This window comes from Moschus berezovskii, chromosome 6 (genome assembly GCF_049115385.1).
Source record: "Moschus berezovskii isolate FMDL1 chromosome 6, NW_MosBer_1.0, whole genome shotgun sequence".
NCBI classification, from domain to species: domain Eukaryota; kingdom Metazoa; phylum Chordata; class Mammalia; order Artiodactyla; family Moschidae; genus Moschus; species Moschus berezovskii.
Window position 1 is genome coordinate 23293530 of NC_142465.1, and position 23487 is coordinate 23317016.

General features: G+C 41.1%; 1 protein-coding gene across 2 annotated transcripts in view; it reads right to left on the minus strand.

The window, feature by feature from the left end:
* The window catches only part of POC1B (POC1 centriolar protein B), a 110657-nt gene that overhangs the window by 59797 nt on the left and 27373 nt on the right, over positions 1-23487 (minus strand). For both annotated transcript variants that reach the window (XM_088836847.1, XM_055396735.2), the window contains exons 3-4: positions 20138-20309; positions 15538-15717 (exon numbers count right to left, since the gene is read on the minus strand). In XM_088836847.1, the coding sequence (XP_088692973.1) occupies positions 15538-15717; positions 20138-20309 (352 nt within the window). The remainder of the gene's footprint in view (positions 1-15537; positions 15718-20137; positions 20310-23487) is intronic.

Sequence of the window (23487 nt, forward strand, 5' to 3'; positions counted from 1 at the left end):
ATAACACAATGAATGACATTAATAAACCATTAAAAAAGATCACAATATACTATATAGACTAACCAAGTTTCTCTTAACCTTTTATTCTTTTATTTAAATAATTTACTTTTACGGTATCTGTTCTAGGTCTGCACTGCTTCCAAGCCAAATATCTTATGCCTTTTTTTTTTTAAGTATTCTCTGTCATTTTCCAGTGTTATCCATATGACCCAAGAGAGTCTCTATTACTCATCTTACCAACGCTGCAGTGAAGCTCTTTGTAAGCAAACGACTGGTATCTTAAGAATTAAAATTGAATGCTATCAGCAATAGGGGCTTCACTGGTGGCTCAGTCGGTAAAGAATCTGCCTGCAATGTGAGAAACATGGGTTCGATCCCTGGGTTGGGAAGACCCCCTGGAGAAGGAAATAACAACTGACTCCAGTATTCTTGTCTGGAGAATTCCATGTACAGAGGAGTCTGGTGGGCTACAAATGTGTCCATGGGGTCACAAAATGTTGGACACAACTGAGTGACTAACTTTCTTTATCATCGACAGGAGAACAGATTCCCCAAGCCTGTAACTTCCTGGATGAGGGGAGGCCAGAGAGCTTCAATGGACTGAAAATAGGACAACTCATTTATACAAAACTGAACTTCCTTCATGGACACACCTACTATCCACACACCCCATTAAAAAACAAACGAAAATATTCTCAGACATTTTGTCTACTGCTTTTATACTCTCTCTCCCTTTAAGATCCTTGCCAAGGTTGCTTTTCTGCCTTAAGTGCCTTTTTAGAATGGAGACAGAAGAGCAGGAGATCAAAAACAAAGTGAAAACTATTAGAAAACTATGAATACTAATTTTGCTATTAATACTTTAGCAATAACAAAACCCAAAAAAGACAGATTTAGGTCATACACCAATTGTGTTTCAATTTTATTTGTAGTTTCCCTCTTGGCCCAGATTACTATAAAAGTCATCAACTAAGTAAGGGTGTGGATTATAATTGAAAGCTTTTCCTTTTGTTCTCTCACCATCCCCTCCTCCCAACTCCTGTTTTTAAGGCTGGCCTAAAAATAATTCTTCCTAACAGAAACTTTCAACCTAGAACTTACGAATTCACCATATTTTAAAAAGGACAGAGATACATAATTAATTTCTACGTGAAATAGTCCTTAAAAATTCAAAGAAATAAACGTGCAAGGAAATATCTTCCACACTGGGCAGTTCAGCTTAATTTTATAATAATGTATTAATCTTTTCCTTTAGAAAATATGTGAGGAAGATTCAAATATGAGGGGTAGAAAGGAAGATGGCAGAGGAATAGGACAGGGAGACCACTTTCTCCCCCACAAATTCATCAAAAGAACAGTTGAACGCTGAGTAAATTCCACAAAACAACTTCTGAATGCTGGCAGAGGACATCAGGCACCCAGAAAAGCAGCCCATTGTCTTCGAAAGGAGGTAGGAAATAATATAAAAGATAAAAAGAGAGCCAAAAGAGGTAGGGACGGAGATCCATCCAGGGAAAGGAGGCTTTAAAAAGAGAGAATTCTCCAAACACCAGGAAACACTCTCACTGGTGAGTCCGTGGCGAGCCTTGGAACCTAAGAGGGCCACATAACCGGGAGGAAAAATAAATAAATAATCAAAACCCACAGATTACGTGCCCAATGATAGCTCCCAGAGGAGAAGCAGCACAGACGCCCGCATCCACCACTAGCAAGCAGGGGCTGGGCAGGGAGGCGTGGGCTGCATTGCTGAGAGTGAGGACCCGGCCTGAATGCCCCGAGGGCAATCTGAGGGAGCTAACTTGAGATAGCAACCAGACTGTGGGATAGCTACCCCGAGAAAAGGCGAAAAGCCCTAACCTAAGACACAGCCAGACCTGCTCACAGAACAAAGGACTGTATAGAGCTCCTGGCTGTAGACGGCTCATCCCCCATCCCCCGCTGAGACAGGCAGAGGAGCACAGCCAGAGTCCGAAGCAGGCAATCGCGGCCCCAGAGAGGCAACCGATACCAAACTGCAAGCAGGCTTTGTTGCTAACCAAGACTTCTTTGATTCTGGGTGGTCGACATCCAACTGAGAAGGTGTGCCAATTGTATACCAGAAAACCAAGCGGCAGGGAATGGGGAGGAGATAAGTCACAGTGACCATGCTCGCCAAACACCTGATCACCTGAGCTGCTCGGACCAGGGAGGGCATAAAACGCAGACCCAACAGAGTCTGCACCTTTGAGGAGTACCCGAATACCTGAACCTGAGCGGCTTAGACCTGGGACAGTTCCCGGCAGAGCAACCTAGAACCTGTGCAGGGTAGACTGGGACAGCACACACGCTGTGAGCGGGGGCAAACCCCATGCAGCTGAGTCACTGCAAGCACTCCCCACAGAGGCCAGTAATATTTGTTTGCAGCACTCCTCCCTCCCCACAGCACGACTGAACAAGTGAGCCTAAAAAAGTGTCCACCACCACCCACTTGTGTCAGGGCGGAAATTAGACACTGAAGAGACCAGCAAACAGAAGAAGCTAAAACAGAGGGAAACGCCTTGGAAGTGACAGATGGAGAAGTCTTGAGGCTACTGCAAGAATAAGACTGAAAACCAGAGGCAGAGGCTTAAGTCCAAATCCTGAGAACACCAGAGAACTCCTGACTCCAGAGAACACTAACTGATAGGAGCTCATCAAACACCTCCATACCTACAATGAAACCAAGCACCACCCAAGGACCAACAAGTTCCAGAGCAAGACATACCATGCAATTCTCCAGCAACACAGGAACACAGCCCTGAGCTTCAATATACAGGCTGCCCAAAGTCACTCAAAAACCATTGACACCTCATAACTCATTACTGGAAACTCCATTGCACTCCAGAGAGAAGAAATCCAGCTTCACCCACCAGAACACCGACACAAGCTTCTCTAACCAGAAAACCTTGACAAGCCACCCGTCCAACCCCACCCACAGCAAAGAAACTCCACAATAAAGAGAACTCCACAAACTGCCAGAAGACGGAAAGGCCACCCCAAACACAGCAATATAAGCAGGATGAAGAGGCAGAGAAATACCCAGCAGGTAAAGGAACAGGAAAATACCCACCAACCCAAACAAAAGAGGAAGAGATAGGGAATCTACCTGATAAAGAGTTCCAAATAATGATAGTGAAAATGATCCAAAATCTTGAAAACAAATTGGAGTTAAAGATAAATAACCTGGAGACAAGGATTGAGAAGATGCAAGAAAGGTTTAACAAGGATCTAGAAGAAATAAAAAAGAGTCAATATACAATGAATAATGCAATAGATGAGATAAAAAACACTCTGGAGGGAACCAACAGTAGAATAACGGAGGGAGAAGATAGGGTAAGTGAGTTAGAAGATAGAATGGTAGAAATAAATGAAACAGAGAGGAAGAAGGAAAAACAAATTTAAAGAAATGAGGACAATCTCAGAGACCTCTGGGACAATGTTAAATGCCCAAACATTCGAATCACAGGGGTCCCAGAAGAAGAAGACAAGAAGAAAGACCATGAGAGAATACTTGAGGAGATAATAGTTGAAAACTTCCCTAAAATGGGGAAGGAAACAATCACCTAAGTCCAAGAAACCCAGAGAGTTCCAAACAGTATAAACCCAAGCCAAAATACCTGAAGACACATATTAATCAAATTAACAAAGATCAAACACAGAGAACAAATATCAAAAGCAGCCAGGGAAAAACAACAAATAACACACAAGGGGATTCCCATAAGGATAACAGTTGATCTTTCAAGAGAAACCCTTCAGGCCAGGAGGGAATGGCAAGACATACTTAAAGTGATGAAAGAAAATAACCTACAGCCCAGATTACTGTACACAGCAAGGATCTCATTCAAATATGCAGGAGAAATCTTTACAGAGAAGCAAAAGCTGAGAGAATTCAGCATTACCAAACCAGCTCTTCAACAAATGCTAAAGGATCTTCTCTAGACAGGAAACACAGAAAGGGTGTATAAACTCGAACCCAAAGCAATAAAGAAAATGGCAATGGGATCATACTTATCAATAACTACCTTAAATGTAAATGGGTTGAATGCCCCAACCAAAATACAAAGAATGGCTGAATGGATACAAAAACAAGACCCCTATATATGTTGTCTACAAGAGACCCACCTTGAAACAAGGGACACATACAGACTGAAAGTGAAGGGCTGGAAATAGATATTCCACGCAAATAGAGACCAAAAGAAAGCAGGAGTAGCAATACTCATATCAGATAAAATAGACTTTAAAACAAAGGTTGTGAAAAGAGACAAAGAAGGACACTACATAATGATCAAAGGATCAATCCAAGAAGATATAACAATTATAAATATTTATTCACCCAACATAGGAGCACCGCCATATGTAAGACAATCACTAACAAGTATGAAAGGGGAAATTAACAACAATGCAATAATAGTGGGAGACTTTAATACCCCACTCACACCTATGGATAGATCAACTAAACAGAAAATTAACAAGGAAACACAAACGTTAAATGATACAATAGACCAGTTAGACCTAATGGATATCTATAGGACATTTCACTCCAAAACAATGAATTTCACCTTTTTCTCAAGTGCACACGGAACCTTTTGCAGGACAGATCACATCCTGGGCCATAAATCTAGCCTTGGTAAATTCAAAAAAATTGAAATCATTCCACGCATCTTTTCTGACCACAATGCAGTAAGATTAGATCTCAATTATAGGAGAAAAACTATTAAAAATCCCAACATATGGAGGCTGAACAACACACTGCTGAATAACCAACAAATCAGAGAAGAAATAAAAAAAGAAATCAAAATATGCACAGAAACGAATGAAAATGAAAACACAACAACCCAAAACCTGTGGGACACTGTAAAAGCAGTGCTAAGGGAAAGGTTCATAGCAATACAGGCATACCTCAAGAAACAAGAAAAAAGTCAACTAAATAACTTAACTCTACACATAAAGCAACTAGTAAAGGAAGAAATGAAGAACCCCAGGGTTAGTAGAAGGAAAGAAATCTTAAAAATTCGGGCTGAAATAAATGCAAAAGAAACAAAAGACAAAAATCAACAAAGCCAAAAGCTGGTTCTTTGAGAGGGTAAATAAAATTGACAAACCACTAGCCAGACTCATCAAGAAACAAAGGGAGAAAAACCAAATCAATAAAATTAGAAATGAAAACGGAGAGATCACAACAGACAACACAGAAATACAAAGGATCATAAGAGACTACTATCAGCAACTATATGCCAATAAAATGGACAACTTGGAAGAAATGGACAAATTCTTAGAAAAATACAACTTTCCAAAACTGAACCAGGAACAAATAGAAAATCTTAACAGACCCATCACAAGCACGGAAAGCGAAACTGTAATCAGAAATCTTCCAGCAAACAAAAGCCCAGGTCCAGACGGCTTCACAGCTGAATTCTACCAAAAATTTAGAGAAGAGCTAACACCTATCCTACTCAAACTCTTCCAGAATATTGCAGAGGAAGGTAAACTTCCAAACTCATTCTATGAGGCCACTATCACCCTAATACCAAAACCTGACAAAGATGCCACAAAAAAAGAGAACTACAGGCCAATATCACTGATGAACACAGATGCAAAAATCCTTAACAAAATTCTAGCAATCAGAATCCAACAACACATTAAAAAGATCATACATCATGACCAAGTGGGCTTTATCCCAGGAATGCAAGGATTCTTCAATATTTGCAAATCAATCAATGTAATATACCACATTAACAAACTGAAAAATAAAAACCATACGATTATCTCAATAGATGCAGAGAAAGCCTTTGACAAAATTCAACATCCATTTATGATCAAAACCCTCCAGAAGGCTGGAATAGAAGGAACATACCTCAACATAATAAAAGCTATATATGACAAACCCACAGCAAACATTATCCTCAATGGTGAAAAACTGAAAGTATTTTCCCCAAAGTCAGGAACAAGACAAGGGTGCCCACTCTCACCACTACTATTCAACATAGTTCTGGAAGTTTTGGCCACAGCTGGAAAAGAAGAAGTAAAACTCACTGTTTGCAGATGACATGGTCCTCTACACAGAAAACCCTACAGACTCTACCAGAAAGGAATGCAAACTAGTACAGCCACTATGGAGAACAGTGTGGAGATTCCTGAAAAAACTGGAAACAGAACTGCCATACGACCCAGCAATCCACTCCTGGGCATATACACCGAGGAAACCAGAATTGAAAGAGACACATGTACTCCAGTGTTCATCACAGCACTGTTTATACAGCACTGTTTATAACAGCCAGGACATGGAAGCAACCTAGATGTCCATCTGCAGACGAATAGATAAGAAAGCTTTGGTACATATACACAATGGAGTATTTTTCAGCCATTAAAAAGAATACATTTAAATCAGTTCTAATGAGGTGGATGAAACTGGAGCCTATTATACAGAGTGAAGTAAGCCAGAAAGAAAAACACCAATACAGTACACTAATGCATATATATTGAATTTAGAAAGATGGTTAATGATAACCCTGTATACAAGACAGCAAAAGACACACAGATGTATAGAACAGTCTTTTGGACTCTGTGGGAGAGGGTGAGGGTGGGATGATTTGGAAAAATGGCATTGAAACATGTATATTATCATATGTGAAATGAATCGCCAGTCCAGGTTCGATGCATGATACAGGATGCTTGGGGCTGGTGCACTGGGATGAACCAGAGGGATGGGATGGGGAGGGAGGTGGGAGGGGGGTTCAAGATGGGGAACACATGTACACCCGGGGCGGATTCACGTCAATTTATGGCAAAACCAATACAATATTGTAATTAGCCTCCAATTAAAATTGAAAAAATTAAAAGATTCAAATATGAATGACAGTATTATAGAAATGCTCCAAAGAGATGAAACTTATTTTGTATAGATTCTGGAGAAGAAAAACCTATTCAGTATCCCCATGAAAATAACCTTTGCATAAAATTATAAATAATTAATGCAAGAAATCAAAGTGTGTTTCTTAATATGCTATCTTTTTAAAAAATTACTTAATGTGAACATTTTAAATTTTATTTCTAAGAGATGATTCAGTTCTTACATTTTAAGAAAGCAATGATGAAAAATGTAATAAAATGGAAGGATTAGGTGAAAGCAAAGTACAAATACAAATTCACACTATGACATTACTGGCCAAATTAAACCACTGCCACCGCCACCACCACCACCACCCTCATTCATCCTGTCAATATTAACTGAGCATCTATGTACTAGAACGGTTCTCAACACTTTACTTATAACAACTCATTCAATTCTCAAAATAACCCTACCAAACTAGGGCTACTGCTGGTCTCAATTTACAGATGAATAAATCGGGGCACCTAAAGGAACAGGAACTGCCAGTCACACAACCAGGAAGATTTGAACTAGGAAGTCTGGCTCCAGAGCCAAACCACTTGGCCACTCTGTTGAAGGCTCTGACAGAAAGGAAAGTTTCTCTTAGGGGCCAAAGTAGAGCACAGGAAGTTCTGTGTGGCTTCTTTGTAACCACTGAAAGTTCTAAAGTGGAAGCAAACCACAAGGCCATGCTCTTAGGAGCCTAAGTGCCTGGGTTCTGCTTGACAGGCTGCCCACCAGACTATCTTTTAATAAAACTCTGTGTGTCTGCTGCCATGCCCCATCAGTGCCCTTGAGGAGTCTGTGGGAAGGATATTCATTCACTGACTCACTCAAAATTTACTGAGCACCTGCAGGAACCAGGCACTGGGCACTGACCTGGGTTATAGGAATATCATGGTGAATGACAACGATAAGACCCCTGCTTTCAGGAGGCTTTCATTCTAGGTGGGAGGAAAGGCACACAAATAATATTATTTTAGATAATGTTAAGAAAAAAGTTTTTAACAGAAAGGTGCCCACTAGAAGTTCCCCAGAAGAAACCTGTGAATAAGGAAAAGAATGTTATCTTGACTAGCCAGAAATTCATCCCGAGCAGCTGGAATTATGGCCTGGGAGAAATTTCCCCAGCGATGGAGAAATGAAAGGAAGAGAATGTGAACTTCGGAGAAGTGGGGAGTGGAGGAGCTGGCTGGGATGAAAGGAGCTGGTGCAGAGAGGATGTTTGTATCTCCAGCCCAGCAGGGCTGAGGCAAGGCTCAGGAACCTGCTCTGGACACTGTATTACAAACCCTGCATAGACTCTCTGTAGGGTCTCTTTGTCTCTTGTGTGTATCCCTGTCTTTGATCACAAAACGACAGTCCTTTTTTGTGTGTGTGAGGGTTCAACCAATACCTAACAGGGTTATTAATTTTAAGAATATTAAGAGGATGTAAAATTTCTACCAAGACATTAACAAATTTCTAACTCTCTAATTCAGCACCACCCAAACACCTTTTAAAACTTCCAGCAAGTGTGTCACCAAGATGGATATTAGTCAATGGTGACTAATGGATCAGCAGACGTGAACTGTCTGTAAGGCATTTGAGACGTTAACTACTTCTTATTCAATCTCTTAAAATGTACTTTGGAGAAAAGGAGGAAATTCTCGAGCTTTTTGCTAGAAAAACTGGTTCACATGTCCGTGAGAGTAGCCCAAGTTATATAACAGGAGTTCTTTGAATCTGCGGAGTTCCTAAACCTATGTGTAAAACTGTAGTCCATAAGCACAGTGATTGAGTTACTTCTTCATTAGTGAGCCAGACAGATCCGTGAACCCTGAGAAGTTTTAAAGTGCATTCATAAGAAATCAAAATTCTCATTTGGATAGTTCTTATCATTAGACTAAATATTCTATTAAAAAACCACTATATACATACATGTATCAAATCACCACACTGTACACCTTACCCTTACACAAGGTTATATGTCATTATATCTTAATAAAGCTGAGGGGGAAAAAAAACGAGGGCACACAATTTCCACCCCTGCCAGACAATTAGTTGCACGGAGGAAGGGCTAAGCCTTCTGAGATGAGAGCTTGTGACTCAACTATCAGCCCTCCATGCAGGAGAAGGAAATAGTTTAATTTGAGAGTTAGATAAGCAACATTTAGGAATTAGTTATGGTCCCTGAGGACCAACCTGGACTTCACAGGCCGAAGGAGATTTACTCAGCATCCAGGATCAGCCACACCCAACTGCATAGGGGGCTAAAAAAAAAAAAGGAATTTAAAATAAGGGAGGGTAGAAAGGAAATAGTGGAAGAGAAGGAAAGAATGAAGAACACATAGAAAGAAATATATTCTCAAAAACCAAACTTACATTTCTGGCCCTCAGGGCTCTGAGACCAAAGTAGGCATTGTTCCATGTCCCTTAAGAAACAAATCATTAGTAAGTGGTACTCTGAAGCCAGCAGCTATTCAATAGGAAGGGAAAGCAGTGAAAAGCAGTGAAAATAAGACTGCCGGGTCAGTACAGAGTCCTGAATTTTAAGGCAATTTCTGCAGCTGCCCAGCTATGTAACCTTATGAAGCTCCTAACCACCCGAGCCACTGTTTTCTGTCTGGATAATGAGAGTCTAAACTGCATTCAAGCCTGAAACTTTTCTGTGGTGGTTTACTTGCTAAGTCGGGTCCGACTCTTGCAAAACTTTCATAGACTCATTAAAAAAAAACTCCAACAAAACTGGCAGCGTCAAAGTTTGTTTTGATGGGGTTTGGGGTTTACATACTGAAGGTGGAGTTCAAGGCAATAAGCAAAACATTTATGTTTTTTTAAGTGTTGGTCAGTATTAGAAGAGAAACCATCTGTTGATCGCAGTGATAGAATTCATTCCTATAACTGCTGAGAGACAAAAAGCAGATGAAAAGAGATGCAAAAAGATTTAGGTGTACTGTGAAACACGCTAATTACTGTGGGATCATTTACCATTTACACGCCCAGACTCCTCTCCTGGGATTTCCACCCATAAGGAGAACTGCCTAGTAAGCGCTTCCTCTTGGATATCCTGCAGGCACTCTGACTCTGAACTTGTCCCAGTCTGAACTCATCTTCCTCTGCAAACTCCAGAGTTCCTTTTCCCAGCAAATGATTTCTCAAGCCAGAAACCGAGCAGTCACGAGCAATCCCTCTGTCCTCCACTCACTGTTGCAGTCCAGTCCATCACCAGACCCTGCCTCTTCAGATCCTAACAGGCCCTGCTGACGTTCCATTTGCCACAATCAAGAACGATCTGTAAATCTTTTTTTTTTTTTGATTGAAACCCTTTGGTGGTTTCACATTTTTCATGGGAAAAACTGCCTCCAGGATCTGCCCTCCTGTCTCGTCCTCATCACCTTAACACTTCTGGCACCACACCCCTCTTCTCTCTGTTCTTGCCCCAGGTATTCCCTCATATGCTGTTCGCTTTGCTCAAACACTGCTCCCTACTCTTTATCTTGTTTCACATACTGACTCTTTGTGACTGTATAGTCCATGGAGTTCTCCAGGTCAGAATACTGGAGTGGGTAGCCTTTTCCTTCTCCAGGGGATCTTCCCAACCCAGGGGTCGAACCCAGGTCTCCCGCATTGCAGGCGGGTTCTTTACCTGCTGAGCCACAAGGGAAGCCCCCTAGTACTGAGTATCAGTTCAGTTCAGTTCAGTTCAGTCGCTCAGTCGTGTCCGACTCTCCGCGACCCCATGAATCACAGCACGCCAGGCCTCCCTGTCCATCACCAACTCCCGGAGTACACTCAAACTCATGTCCACAGAGTCGGTGATGCCATCCAGCCATCTCATTCTCCGTCGTCCCCTTCTCCTCCCGCCCCCAACCTTTCCCAGCATCAGAGTCTTTTCCAGTGAGTCAACTCGTCTCATGAGGTGGCCAAAGTATTGGAGTTTCAGCTTTAGCATCAGTCCCTCCAATGAACATCCAGGAATGGACTGGTTGGATCTCCTTGCAGTATAAGGGACTCTCAAGAGTCTTCTCCAACACCACAGTTCAAAAGCATCGATTCTTCGGCGATCAGCTTTCTTCACAGTCCAACTCTCACATCCATACATGACCACGGGAAAAACCATTGCCTTGACTAGACGGACCTTGGTCGGCAAAGTAATGTCTCTGCTTTTTAATATACTATCAAGGTTGGTCATAACTTTCCTTCCAAGGAGCAAGCGTCTGAGTATACCCTTCGGTAAATAGGTAGAGCATTAAAAAACTTTGCAACGGGATTGGGATTAACTTCATATTATGGTCAACGACACGACTGAGCAACTGAGCACGCACACACACACACAGATTCAGTGAAAGCTGATGTGTAAAACTTACGTTAACTATTTGCATAACATGAATGGACTCAATGCCTCTGAACTATACACCTGAAAATTGGTTAAATGGCAAATTTTATACTATATATAGTTTACACAAATACAGAAAAGTCTTTGCAATTCAGAGGATCAAAGATCACTTGTAACACAACCAAAAACTGAAAATTAAGGTCAGATTATCCCCGTGAAAATTAATGCTAGAGAAACAATGTTGGAAAAGTTGTTTCATTGGCCTCTACTTATTTTTGACTGAGGATACCATAAAAAAACACAAGTTAGCCCACAGCACACATTATTTTTAAATATTGAACTTTTAGAAAAATTCTTCTGCCACTAAAAATAAGTATTTCTCACCTATATATGTAAGATATTTCAAACAATACATGTTTTCTTCATCACTCATTAAAGACAAATTGCATGTTTAAAAAAGCTGGGAAACATAGTAAATAAAAACAGCCCATAACATCATCACACAAACAAAATCATATAATATTGTGTCTATGCAGGTACTTTATCTTTTGTTCATGTATAGATGTTTTATATTGTAATCACGAGTTCTGAATATTGCCCCTCTTACCCCAAACTTGAAAACATATTTTCAAGTCACTATTTACATATCTTCTTTTAACTGCTATATAATCATTTAAGTTTATTTAACCAGCTTTCTCTACTTGGAGAACTTGATTATTTCCAAGTTCTCATCATTATAAATTACACTGAAAGCAGTATCTTTAAAAACAGATTTTTTTCTTTGAATAAGAATTTGAATAAATCTATTTAGGATAGATTTCCAGTTGTGAACTCACTGTAACAAGGACTCCTGATATATTTTACAAATGGATTTCTAAAATGACTATGCTAATTTCTATTTTTAAAGCATGAATATATCTCCCAATATATAATATATCTTAAAAAAAATTTGTGAATCAAGATGTATGACTGAAACAATAATTAGCCTAGAAAACACAGCTATTCATCTGTTCTTACACTAATGGGCACCACCTCTATGCCACATGGAGTGAGTCCTGGGCTCCAGGGACAAACTCATAGTAAGTACTGGGCTCAGAAACAAGACATTGAATTTTAATTAAGTCCACAACACACTTAAAATTCAAATACTTAAGGGAGAAATAATTGCTCTGTTGACCCTCTATATTCATTTAAATATATTGTCAATGCATTGGAAGGAAAAGCAGTATCACTTAGGCTATTTCTAATGTTAAGCTGTCTAATTCATCTGTAATTTTTGGAAATGTGTGGTGTGCAATACAGATCTAACTTAAATTTTTCCAAATAGAAATCTAATTATCTGAACTACATACATACATTTTAACATATTAAATAACTACTTAATATTATCTTAATATTTTAACAACTATTCATCTACTTTACCACTGATTGGAAATACCATCTTTATCAGAAAACATATGTGGATCTGCACCTGAACTGTTTATGACCCATTGTCCTAGTCTGGTACCATGACTGTCTTATTTTAATTTCTACAGGTTTATACTGTGTTCTAGGAGCCAGTTACACAAGCTTCTTTCTATTTTTTCTGGTCATTCTTTTCTTGGTTATTCCTGGACATTTAATTCATACATACGAATTTTGAAATCAGCTTGTAAGTTTCCACTAAATTCCTTTGGCAAAGCGTCCCGTTCTGAGTAAGGGTAGTAATGATTATCAGACTTACTCCCCTACTATAAAAAATCATACAACTGAGCAAAATACATGAAGCAGCTGTTTTTAGGCACTGGATGAAAGACAGAACAGGGCTGTGAAAATTGAGAGACAGAAAACAAATGAGATAAGCACCAAATGCATCCCAAATTTCTACCTGGGAGCATTTTTCAGACATGGCTTAAGGACACAGAGCTCAAGGAAACAGCTGCAGTCTCACTGGGCAGACAAACAGCAATTAGAAGTCAGAACTGCTGAAGGGCTGGAATTTTGAGGGGAGGATTGATAAGAGGACCTGTGAAGAGCAGAAATACCTCCAAATCTGCCTGAGTCTTGAGTCTTTGATCAAATACAAACCTGAAAAGGCTCAGGACAAGAAGGATTGGAAGAAAACAACAGAGACTGTGAGTCAAACAAAGATTCCTGAGGTTACACAGCACCAAGGCAAGTCCAAGTTCTCAACAGATCTGCTTGAACACTCCCGGCATTCAGTGGAGGCCCTAGAAAGGCCACTAGTACTAAAGTCCAAGAGTAAAGGCCACTCTAGATCCACCCTAAAAAGTCTATATCCAACACAATCTAGCTAGGCCAGCAGAAATGTAACAGGTTACCAAAACAAAACTCAACACTTTTTAGAAGATGATAGAGTAACTCATACTCTCAAACATTTAGCCATGTTTGAGCACACAATAAAAAATTTTTTTAAAATATAAACAAGCAAAAATTTTGACTCAGATATGACATAAATATTGGAATTAACAGACAAGGACTTTAGAACTATTATTATAAATATGTTCAAGAATTTAAAGGAAACCATGAGCATAATGAGCAAACAAATGGAAAATCTCAGAGAAATGGATAAGCTTATAGTACACTGGACACGGCAAGGAAAAAATACCACTGAACTTGAAAATAGGCCAATAGAAACAACGCAAATTGAGCACAGAGAGAACATGAGTTTGAGAAAACGAACAAAGCCTCAATAAATGATGGAGGCTTATTGCAAAAGTCGCCATAAGGGATAATGCTGAAAATGAAGGCAGTATTGGGGCTGGAGCTACAATAGGTATTATGAGTGCACATGACTGTATGCAAGGACCACTCCCACATTTCCAAACTCTGCTTCACGATCACTTCCTATGGAAACTGCCTTTTAAAAAAAGAGTGAAAGGAAACGTTTTAAGGCTTATGTCTCTGTCTCCCTCCCCCTCTCCTCCCCTTCCCTTACTAATAATTCCAGGTATGGCTTTATCCCGAAACCACACCATGTAATTAGACAGCACTTTCTGTCTTCCTCTCACAGCGCCACGATCCTCTGAAAGAATCAGCATCATTCTCACATCGGTATTTTGAGCACAGTGTCCCTCAGCAGTACAGGTTCAAATAAGGCTTGGACTATCTCATGCCAGCCCTCTAAATGCAAAGTCATGCCAGTAGAACAGATGAATCAACAAAACAGAGCTCAGATCACACTTTAAATAAGGAATTTAAAACAAAAGTGCTTCCCTCCCAGGCCAGTTTCGATAAGGAAAGGAGATCCATATTTTAAGTATTGTAGCAGTGTGTCTTAGGAGTAGAGGGCTTCCTGGCTGTTAGTAGATGCTAATAACAGTTAGCACTTGTCCCAACAGACTGTTGCCAAAGGTGATGGAGTCATTCTTGGTTCCTCTCTTTCTCATCCCATCCAATAAGACAGCAAGTACTTTTGGTTATAACTTAACTATAGCAGGCCCTTGAACAACATGGTGGTTAGGGGCACCAACCCTCTGCACAGTGAAAAATCATGTGGAATTTAGTTTACCTTAGGAATCCAAGGTTCCTCCATATTCACAGTTCTGCATCTGTGGATTTAACCAACTACCCCTGCAGCTCAAACCCATGTTATTCAAGGGTCAACTGAATAAATGATCTAAAATCCAACCACATCTCAAAATCTCCACAGCCACCACTGTAGACCAAACCGGGATGAGAACAAGTGCAATAGCCCATACTTCCCAGCTTTGTCCTGACTTTTGATGGTCTACTCTCCACATGGTGTGGTCAGGGAGATTCCATTAAACTCTAAGTCAGAGAGATGAACAGCCTCCAATGGCTCATCAGCTCAGCCTGTCCATCAGGGCTATTCCTCCCCTCTCCCACACTCTCCACCACCCCTGCCGTCCTGCCCTTCCTCACACAGCCTCCCAGCTCCCGCCCGAGGGCTTTCACTCTGGTTTCTTCTGTGCGGTACATTCCTTTCCCAAACATCTTCAACCCTCACTCCCTGACCACCCTCAGCTCTCTGTCCAAAGGTCACCCTTTCTGGGCGCAGTTGCTGAACATCCTGTTTAAACCAGCAGCTCCGTTTTTCTCCATAGCACTTACCACCATCTGACCCACTATATCGAGCTTCCTATTTACTTATTCTCTGTCTCCCCTCCCCAGAATATAAGCTTCATGAGAGCAGCAGTCTTTGACCATTTTGTTTATTAATATTCCTGGCACACAATAAACATTTGATGATTGAATAAATAAATGAATGAATGAATTTGCCCTCAATCCCCTTTTCTGGGATTTGGGGGTAAAATACAGACTACAGCAGGAAAAAATGTATAGAGAACTTATGGTGAAACTCTGCACTTACTTGGCACAGCGAACCCAGTGTGTGTGTCGGTACAAGGAATATAAGAAGCGCTGGCGATACATGTTCCATACTTTGATAGATTTGTCTTCAGAAGCTGTAGCAAGAAACTGACCATCGGCCGAAAAGTCCACACTTCGAACTGGAGCTGTGTGAGCTTTAAATTCAGAGGATTTCCCTCTCCTGGAAATAAATAGTTTAATATTTATAAATAGATTTAATTATAATCACAATCTCATCAGTATACAGACTTTGAAACATATACAATAGTTTAACTTATAAAAACTGACAAAAAGTGTGGAAAGGCTGTTTTGTACTGCACTCTGCATCAGAACTGTTTAAGCCGGTTTTGTTCACTGAAGTCACAGCTGATACTAACAAGAGAGAGACCCTGGTGGTCACGACCCGGAAATTCATTTGCTGATTTTGTTTAACAGGAAGCTAGGAAATAATATTTTGAACAAATCTCTACCATGTATTTTAAGTTCCTGTTGTTCCTCTAGAGACTGCAATACACAGCTTAAATAAACTGCAACCTAGCAAAGCGAAGATTCGTTATATAAGGAGCTCGAAGGCAGTGTTTGCGTGTTTGCTCCAATGCGGGAGACCCGGGTTCGATCCCTGGGTCGGGAAGATCCCCTGGAGAAGGAAACGGTAACCCACTCCAGTATTCTTGCCTGGAGAATCCCATGGACGGAGAAGCCTGGTAGGCTACAGTCCACGGGGTCGCAAAGAGTCGGACACGACTGAGCGACGGAACAGAACAGAAAGGCAGCGTTTTCACATGGAAGTTGTGTGGGCTGGCAATCTGGGTTGGGAAGGAGGAAATGTCCTCCGTGTCATATGCCTTGACAAAGAATGTCCCTGGGTGATTTGACTCTCCTGTTCTGACCCACCAGCAAGGGGAACTGAGACCCTTGGGGTGTACCTAAGACCTTGCTCACCTCTGAGCCCAATCTTACATTCACAAGCAAAACAAAAGATAAATGGCAATAACATACTCCGATTCTCAACACCTTGAAATTTCAGATACCTTTTTCTTTTTCTTGGCTAGGGTGCGGAAAAGAGAATAGGAAAAAAAAAAAAACGATGAAAATAATGTGTGGTATTATAAGGAGAAGCAGCAGGAAAACTGAAATAATTTGGGGCAGGCTAGTAGATGGAACTGGAGTTAAACGGTGACATTTGGGAAATGCTATTTTGTGTCAGCGTTTGCACTTTCCCAAGGACTTTCACTTTATACCACATTTAGACTTAGCAATTTTTTCCTTTCAGAAAGTCACATTTACACAGGTGATGCCTTATGGGAAAAAATGCCAGTGTGTTAAGAAGATTAGGCAGCAGAACTGGCAGAAGCCAAGAAGTTACACCCAGCTTCTCCTCTTCCCCAGTATCCAAGGGGTCAACAGACCTATTTAGTAACAGTGAGATCGCCATCACCTCCTAAATATCTTTTGAACCTCTTCTCTTCTTTGCATCCCAGCTGTGTCCATATTAAGGTAGATATACACACCTTCTGTATCCTTCACCTAGATTACTGCAAAAGCCTCTTAACTGGTCTCCCCGCTCTAATCTTTTATCCCCCTCCAGTCACCTACATACTGTGTTTATAGACTTGCTAAACGTGTGATTCTAAGCATGTAAATCCCAGTGTAAATGTGTCATAGGCTGCTCTCCAAGAAAAAGTACAATGCCCAAGCTCTTTGGCAAGACCTCCTACCACTGCACTGACCTTTGTACCCTTAAGACAACCACACTGCCTCAGACACACCCCTGGCTTTGTACTTGCTGCTTTCCTAGCCTGACTGCTTCCTCCTACCCCGCCTTTCACCAGCCCAGTTAGGTTTACTTCTTCCCTATCGATATGCTGTGTCTATTTTCCTTATCATATTATACAGTAACGTTTGTTATAAAATAGACCTGCTTTTCTCCTATTAGGCGGTAATTTTTCTGAGGACTGGAATCATGACTTACTTATCTCTAAAAGACCAGCATCTAGCACAATGTCAGGCATGTAAAAAGAGCTAAATATGCTTTGCTGAATTCTGCTGCGAAGAGTCGATACTTAAATGGTTCTTAGATCCATCCTGGCTTTCCCTTCCAGTGGTCTGTAGAAGGCAGAGGCGACTCTGTCAAAAATCTCCATCACCTGATATGTGGTATTTCACCACGAATAATGAAAATAATATGGGAGGGAGCATTCAGGGACTAGTCCAGTGAGGTTTCAAGGGAATGTTCTATGAGTAGAAGTCAGGAGTACAGCATGGGCTGATTTCAGTATAAGGCTGCGAGTAAACAAAGCGAAGACTTGGCATCTAATGTGACCAGGAAGCCAAGGATAGTCGGTATCATCAAAATCTGCCTTGACCTTTATTGGACCCTCCACACTTCAGAACGTCTATCCTGTCTGCCTTCTTTGTAACAGCTTCTCCTCTTGGCAAGAGACAGGCCCAACTGATGGACCAAGATTCCGTCCCAACAGGAAGTATGTAAGAACCCGAGATAGGAGTGCCGAGTGTTTGTTGTGCTGGCGCTTAGCTGGTTTCTAGCTCCTCGCCTGCCTAAACAGTCTTTCCACCTCCCACACAGGTACCTGCCCTTTCTGCCCGAATTCTCTTGACTGCCCACCGTGACCAGCGCCAGCCAGACCTGCCTCCCTGCTCGCTCCTGCTATCCTTTCTCAGCCTTTCGATCACCAGCTGTGGGGTCGGTCTGCTCACCCGGCTGCCCACAGCTCCTCTCCCCGACAGGCACACACACCACTCTTCCCCACCGGTGACAGAATCCACCAATTTCTCCTCCTTCAAATCTTGAGTGGTACTCAGGCTACTGTTGTGACTGACTGTAACCAACAGGACGTGGCAGAAGGCACACTGTGCAGGTTCCAGGCCAGCCTTTAAGAAGTCTAGCCGCTTCGGCTCTGATTATCCTAGATTGTCCTACAGCTGCCATGCTGTAAGGAAGTCCCTTTATGCTGCTGCAGAAAGGGCAAGTGGAGCACAAAAGTGCCCAGCCAACAGCCAACACTGAGGCCATCGGCATCTGAGGGAGGCACTGGACCTGCCAGCCCAGCTGCCAGTGTAATGAAGCTGCGTAACGGCCCACATTAACGGGGCAGTGGGAAAATCGTCTGGACAGCCCCTAAAATGTGAGAAATAATAGTTACTATCTTAAGGTACTAAGTTTGGGGACTGTTGTGCAGCAACAGGTAACTGGTTCATTAGTTTCCTTCTCATTGCCATGATCCACTGTTGCTCTGGCCTGCTGAGATATGATTTAGCAAGAGGAGCTAGACACACCTATGCAAGCCTAATTATGGTGCTTAGATCAGGCAGTGAAAATTAATGATTCCGTGTGCTTTAAGCTCATCTACCCAGTGGTTTACTCACTGAGCTTTCCCCAAAATAGCAATGGGAGATGGAGGCTGTGCTGAACACAGCGAACCACCAGTCCTACATTCTCGAAGTCAAGGCTTTTAAAAACGCTTTCCCTTTTAGACCCTGAGCCAGTCTCTCTTCCTTACAATTCCCTCTGACATTCTGTAGTGTCAGAACATGTCACTGCTCAGTAGTGTTTGCTGCCTTGAGATAATGTTCAGATTTCTCAGTTTGGAGTTTCCTTTGGGCAGTGGCAGGGAAAAAAAGTGCCCACTGGCAGGGAAACGCTTCAGGAACTTTCATTTACTTGGGAGTGCCTGAGCCCATTCAGGCACGAACCACAGATCAAATCCCGCCCCCACAGAGTGAAGGAAAACATTTTATTGTCTGAAGAGAAGGGATCTGATATGCACATATTCCAGAAAAAAAGGGGATGGAGGACAGATGCAACAAGACGGACAGAACAGTGAAGAACTACTGAATCTGGTGGATGGTTATAGTGGGGAGTTGTCATGCTGTCTACTCTATTTTCATTTATGTTTGAAATCTATATAATTAAGAGTTTAAAAACTTTTAAAATAATCAAGGCTCAATAACTGCTTAAAATAGATGGACTATCAGCTAGGATTTGAAAAGGCAGTAGGTTGAAAGTGAAAGCGTTAATCGCTCCGGCACGTCAAGACTCTTTACAACGCTGTGGACTGCAGCCCACCAGGCTCCTCTATCCATGGACTTCTCCAGGCCAGAATACTGGAGTGGGTAGTCATTCCCTTCTCCAGGGGATCTTCCTGACCCAGGGATCGAACCTGGGTCTCCTGTATTGCAGGCAGATTCTTTATCATCTGCGTCACCATAAGCTGTAAAATCTTGGTTAGGGAGTCTGATGTATATCTTTCTGAGGAGATGATCTAAAGCTTACATGAGATTTATAAAGGGATTGATAACCATCACCCTCCCCAACCGCCTCTCCCACAAAAACACTTTAGACATTATTAAGCATATTTCCATGGTTAGAAATAGTTTTCAAATAGAACACACAATTATGAGTTCAAGATGAGGAAAAAATGGTATGAAATAATTTTACCAGGCCAGTACACCTCTTTTGTGACTTAGACTAAATATGTACAGGTAACTGGGGGGTTAGGCAATCCGAGAGGGACACAATGCACAGCTCAACCCCAGTTATCTTTTACATTTCTACAGCATAGCAGGTGTTCTTCTCTTACTTATCAGGGATCCAGAGTCTAATGGTCCTGTCTCGTGAAGCTGATGCCAGTAAGTTTCCAAGTGGAGAAAACTGCACGCTGGTGACAACGTCCTTGTGTCCCACGTATCTGAAAGCTCTAGCTTGTGGCCTGAAACTCCATAGCATGAGAAACGTATCCCAAGAACCGGTAGCTATTAAGAAATAGAAGAACAAAACCATTGTGTGTTAAAATGCAAACATAGGCATGTCTCATTACAATGGGTGGGGTATCTAATAACAAGACGTCCAGGTAACAGAGAGGCTGGAGGTGGCACGACAGACCAGGTATTGGAAAAAATATTTTAAAAAGAAACCCAAAGCCATGTCACTAATATGCAAGCATGGCTGTGCCCTACGTAGCCACACAGCAGGATCAGTGGCCCCTGTATTTGGTTAGAACTCAATGACTATTTACTAAAATAAGGCAGCTCAGTACAACAAAGACACAGGACTGGGGGTCAGTTCTGTCTCTCTCAGGGTGACTGAGAAAGTAACTTAATCTCTGTGTCATAAGTACTGCATGCTTCTCCTGAGAGGGCTGGAGGAGATGATTTTTTTCAACTGTTCATGTGGAGATAATTTCACAGTTGCAGAACAGTTACATTAACAGTATAATGAACATAAATATACTTTTTACCAGATCTACCTGTTGTTACTATTTTGCCCCGTTTGGTTTATAATTTGCTTGTGTGCTCACTCTTTTTCTGTACACAAGCATGCATGTGTGTGCACGTACACATACACACACACACAATTTTTTTCTTAAGCCATCTTGGGGTAAGTAAATTCATCACCATGACAGCTTTATTCCTAAATACTTAAGTGCATGTTTTTAAGAATAAAGCTATTCTTCTACATACCAATAACACTGCAATCAACTTCACAAAATTTATCAATGACAGTACTTTAACCGACCAAATGTTTTCCAGTTTTGCTAGCTGACCAGTAACGTCTTTTATAGCTAGATAAGCTTAAAACCCCCTATGTGTTCTGTTATGACAGCCTACAACTAATAAAAGAATCATATGTTTCAGACATTACCTTAAGGCTTTAAGAAAAGGAAAACAAATGGAATCAATAGTGGAAATAAATGCCTTTGATCAAGAAGTAAACAAATGAAAGACAGGTCTAACTCTTGCCTCAAAACCAAATGTTATATATGCACTGAAGTGAAGTGAAGTGAAAGTTGCTCAGTCATATCCGACTCTTTGCGACCCTATGGACTATACAATCCATGGAATTCTCCAGTCCAGAATACTGGAGTGGGTAGCCATTCCCTTCTCCAGGGGAATCTTCCCAACTCAGGGGTTGAACCCAGGTCTCCTGCATTGCAGGCCTATTCTTTACCAACTGAGCCACCAGGGAAGCCTATTATATATGCCTGTACCCCCAAAATAGTCCCAATGAGAGAAACCAGGTCAGTGAGAATCATTAAGTTTATATTATAGAATGTTTAGGAAAAAGTACCTTGAAACACAATTAGTATTACTGTTAGAAGAGAAAAATAAACTCTCTGAAGCTCTGAAAAACTTCTAAGCTCTTTAGCCATAGATAAAATTCATTTGAACTTGGTCTATGCATTGTTTCCATTTAAAACAGTTAAAGTGAGTTTATAAGCTGCATACTACCCCCCGTTTTTTTCTTAAAGTACAAAAGCTGATGTTCCATCACAATTCATCAAATTATTAAATAAATCAGGTTCAAATTATTTGGGGCTAATGTGACAAAACAGGGAAAACCATGAATTATCATATGTGTTATATTTAGGACTCGAGTTCTAAGGTATTATGCTACAAACAAGAGCTACAAAAGGAAATAAGACACAATTTCTTGGAACTGCAATAGAGTAGGAGATAGTTCATTAGTAATGTCATACATATTCAGAGGACTTTTACATATTATTCTTTTTTTCTTCCAGTTATGAGATATACATAAAATGATTACCGCAATAGATTTAGTGAACATCTATAATGGAGAAGGTAATGGCACCCCACTCCAGTACTCGTGCCTGGAAAATCCCATGGATGGAGGAGCCTGGTGGGCTACAGTCCATGGGGTCGCTAAGAGTCGGACACAACTAAGTGGCTTCACTTTCACTTTTCACTTTCATGCACTGGAGAAGGAAATGGCAACCCACTCCAATGTTCTTGCCTGGAGAATCCCAGGGACGGGGGAGCCTGGTGGGCTGCCGTCTATGGGGTTGCAGAGTTGGACACGACTGAAGTGACTTAGCAGCAGTAGCAGCAGCATCTCATAATTCTTATTAAAGAAATAGAAAAAAAATCTTTCCCTTGTGATAAGAACTCTCAGGACTTACTCCCTCAGCAATTTTCATATACAGCATATAGCAGTGTTAATTAATGTTATACATCACGTCTCTTGTACTTATAATGGAAGCTTATACCTTTTTCCCATTCTTAATATTATACGGAGTGGTGAGAGATTCTGCTTAAGGAAAGGACATCCCCATTTGAGCAGAGACTTGAGTGAAATGAGGAATGATTCAGGCTAAGACAGGAAGAAAGAGCACTCTAGGCAGAAGGACTCCACCTGTAAGAGCCTGAGCCAGCAATGAACTTGGCAGCCTGAGGAACAGCAAGGAGTCCAGCATGTCCGTCAGGACAGAGAGAAAAGCCCAGAAGGAAGCAGACGCCAACAAGGAGCCATGTGAGAGGTGTATATTTAGTTCTAAGCCACTGAAGGATTCTGAACAGAGGTATTTTGTGATTTAAGAAAACTGCCATTTTGACAGTGAGAAAAGGATGGGCTAGCCACCAATAATGGTGGGGCAACTGGGTATTCACAACGAGCAAAACAAGGTCTCCTATATTTTATACTGTACACAAAAATAATTCCATATGGATTACAGATCTAACTGCGATAGGCAAAACAATAAGCGTTTAGAAGAGAACTTAGGGGAATGTATTCATGGTCACTGGGGTAGGCATGATTGTTTAAATAACACATGAAAATTTCTAAAATACTAAAAGAATGATAATCTGTACTACACTAAAATTAAGAAATTTTATTCACCAAAAGACACCACCAAGCGAATAAAATGGCAAGCCACAGAGAGGAAAAAGATATTCACAATACATTTATCCAACATATCACAAACAATATATAAAGAACCCTACAAATCAATAAGCAAAGTCAAGAAAACACAGTAGGCAAATAGGCAAAGGGCTTAAATAGGCACTGCATAAGGGAAGATATACAAATGGCTAATAAATGTATAAAAAGGTGCTTAAATCCATTAGTCACCAGGAAAGTGCAAATTAAAACAACAACGAGATACTACTACACTCTCGTTAGAATGGCTAAACTAGA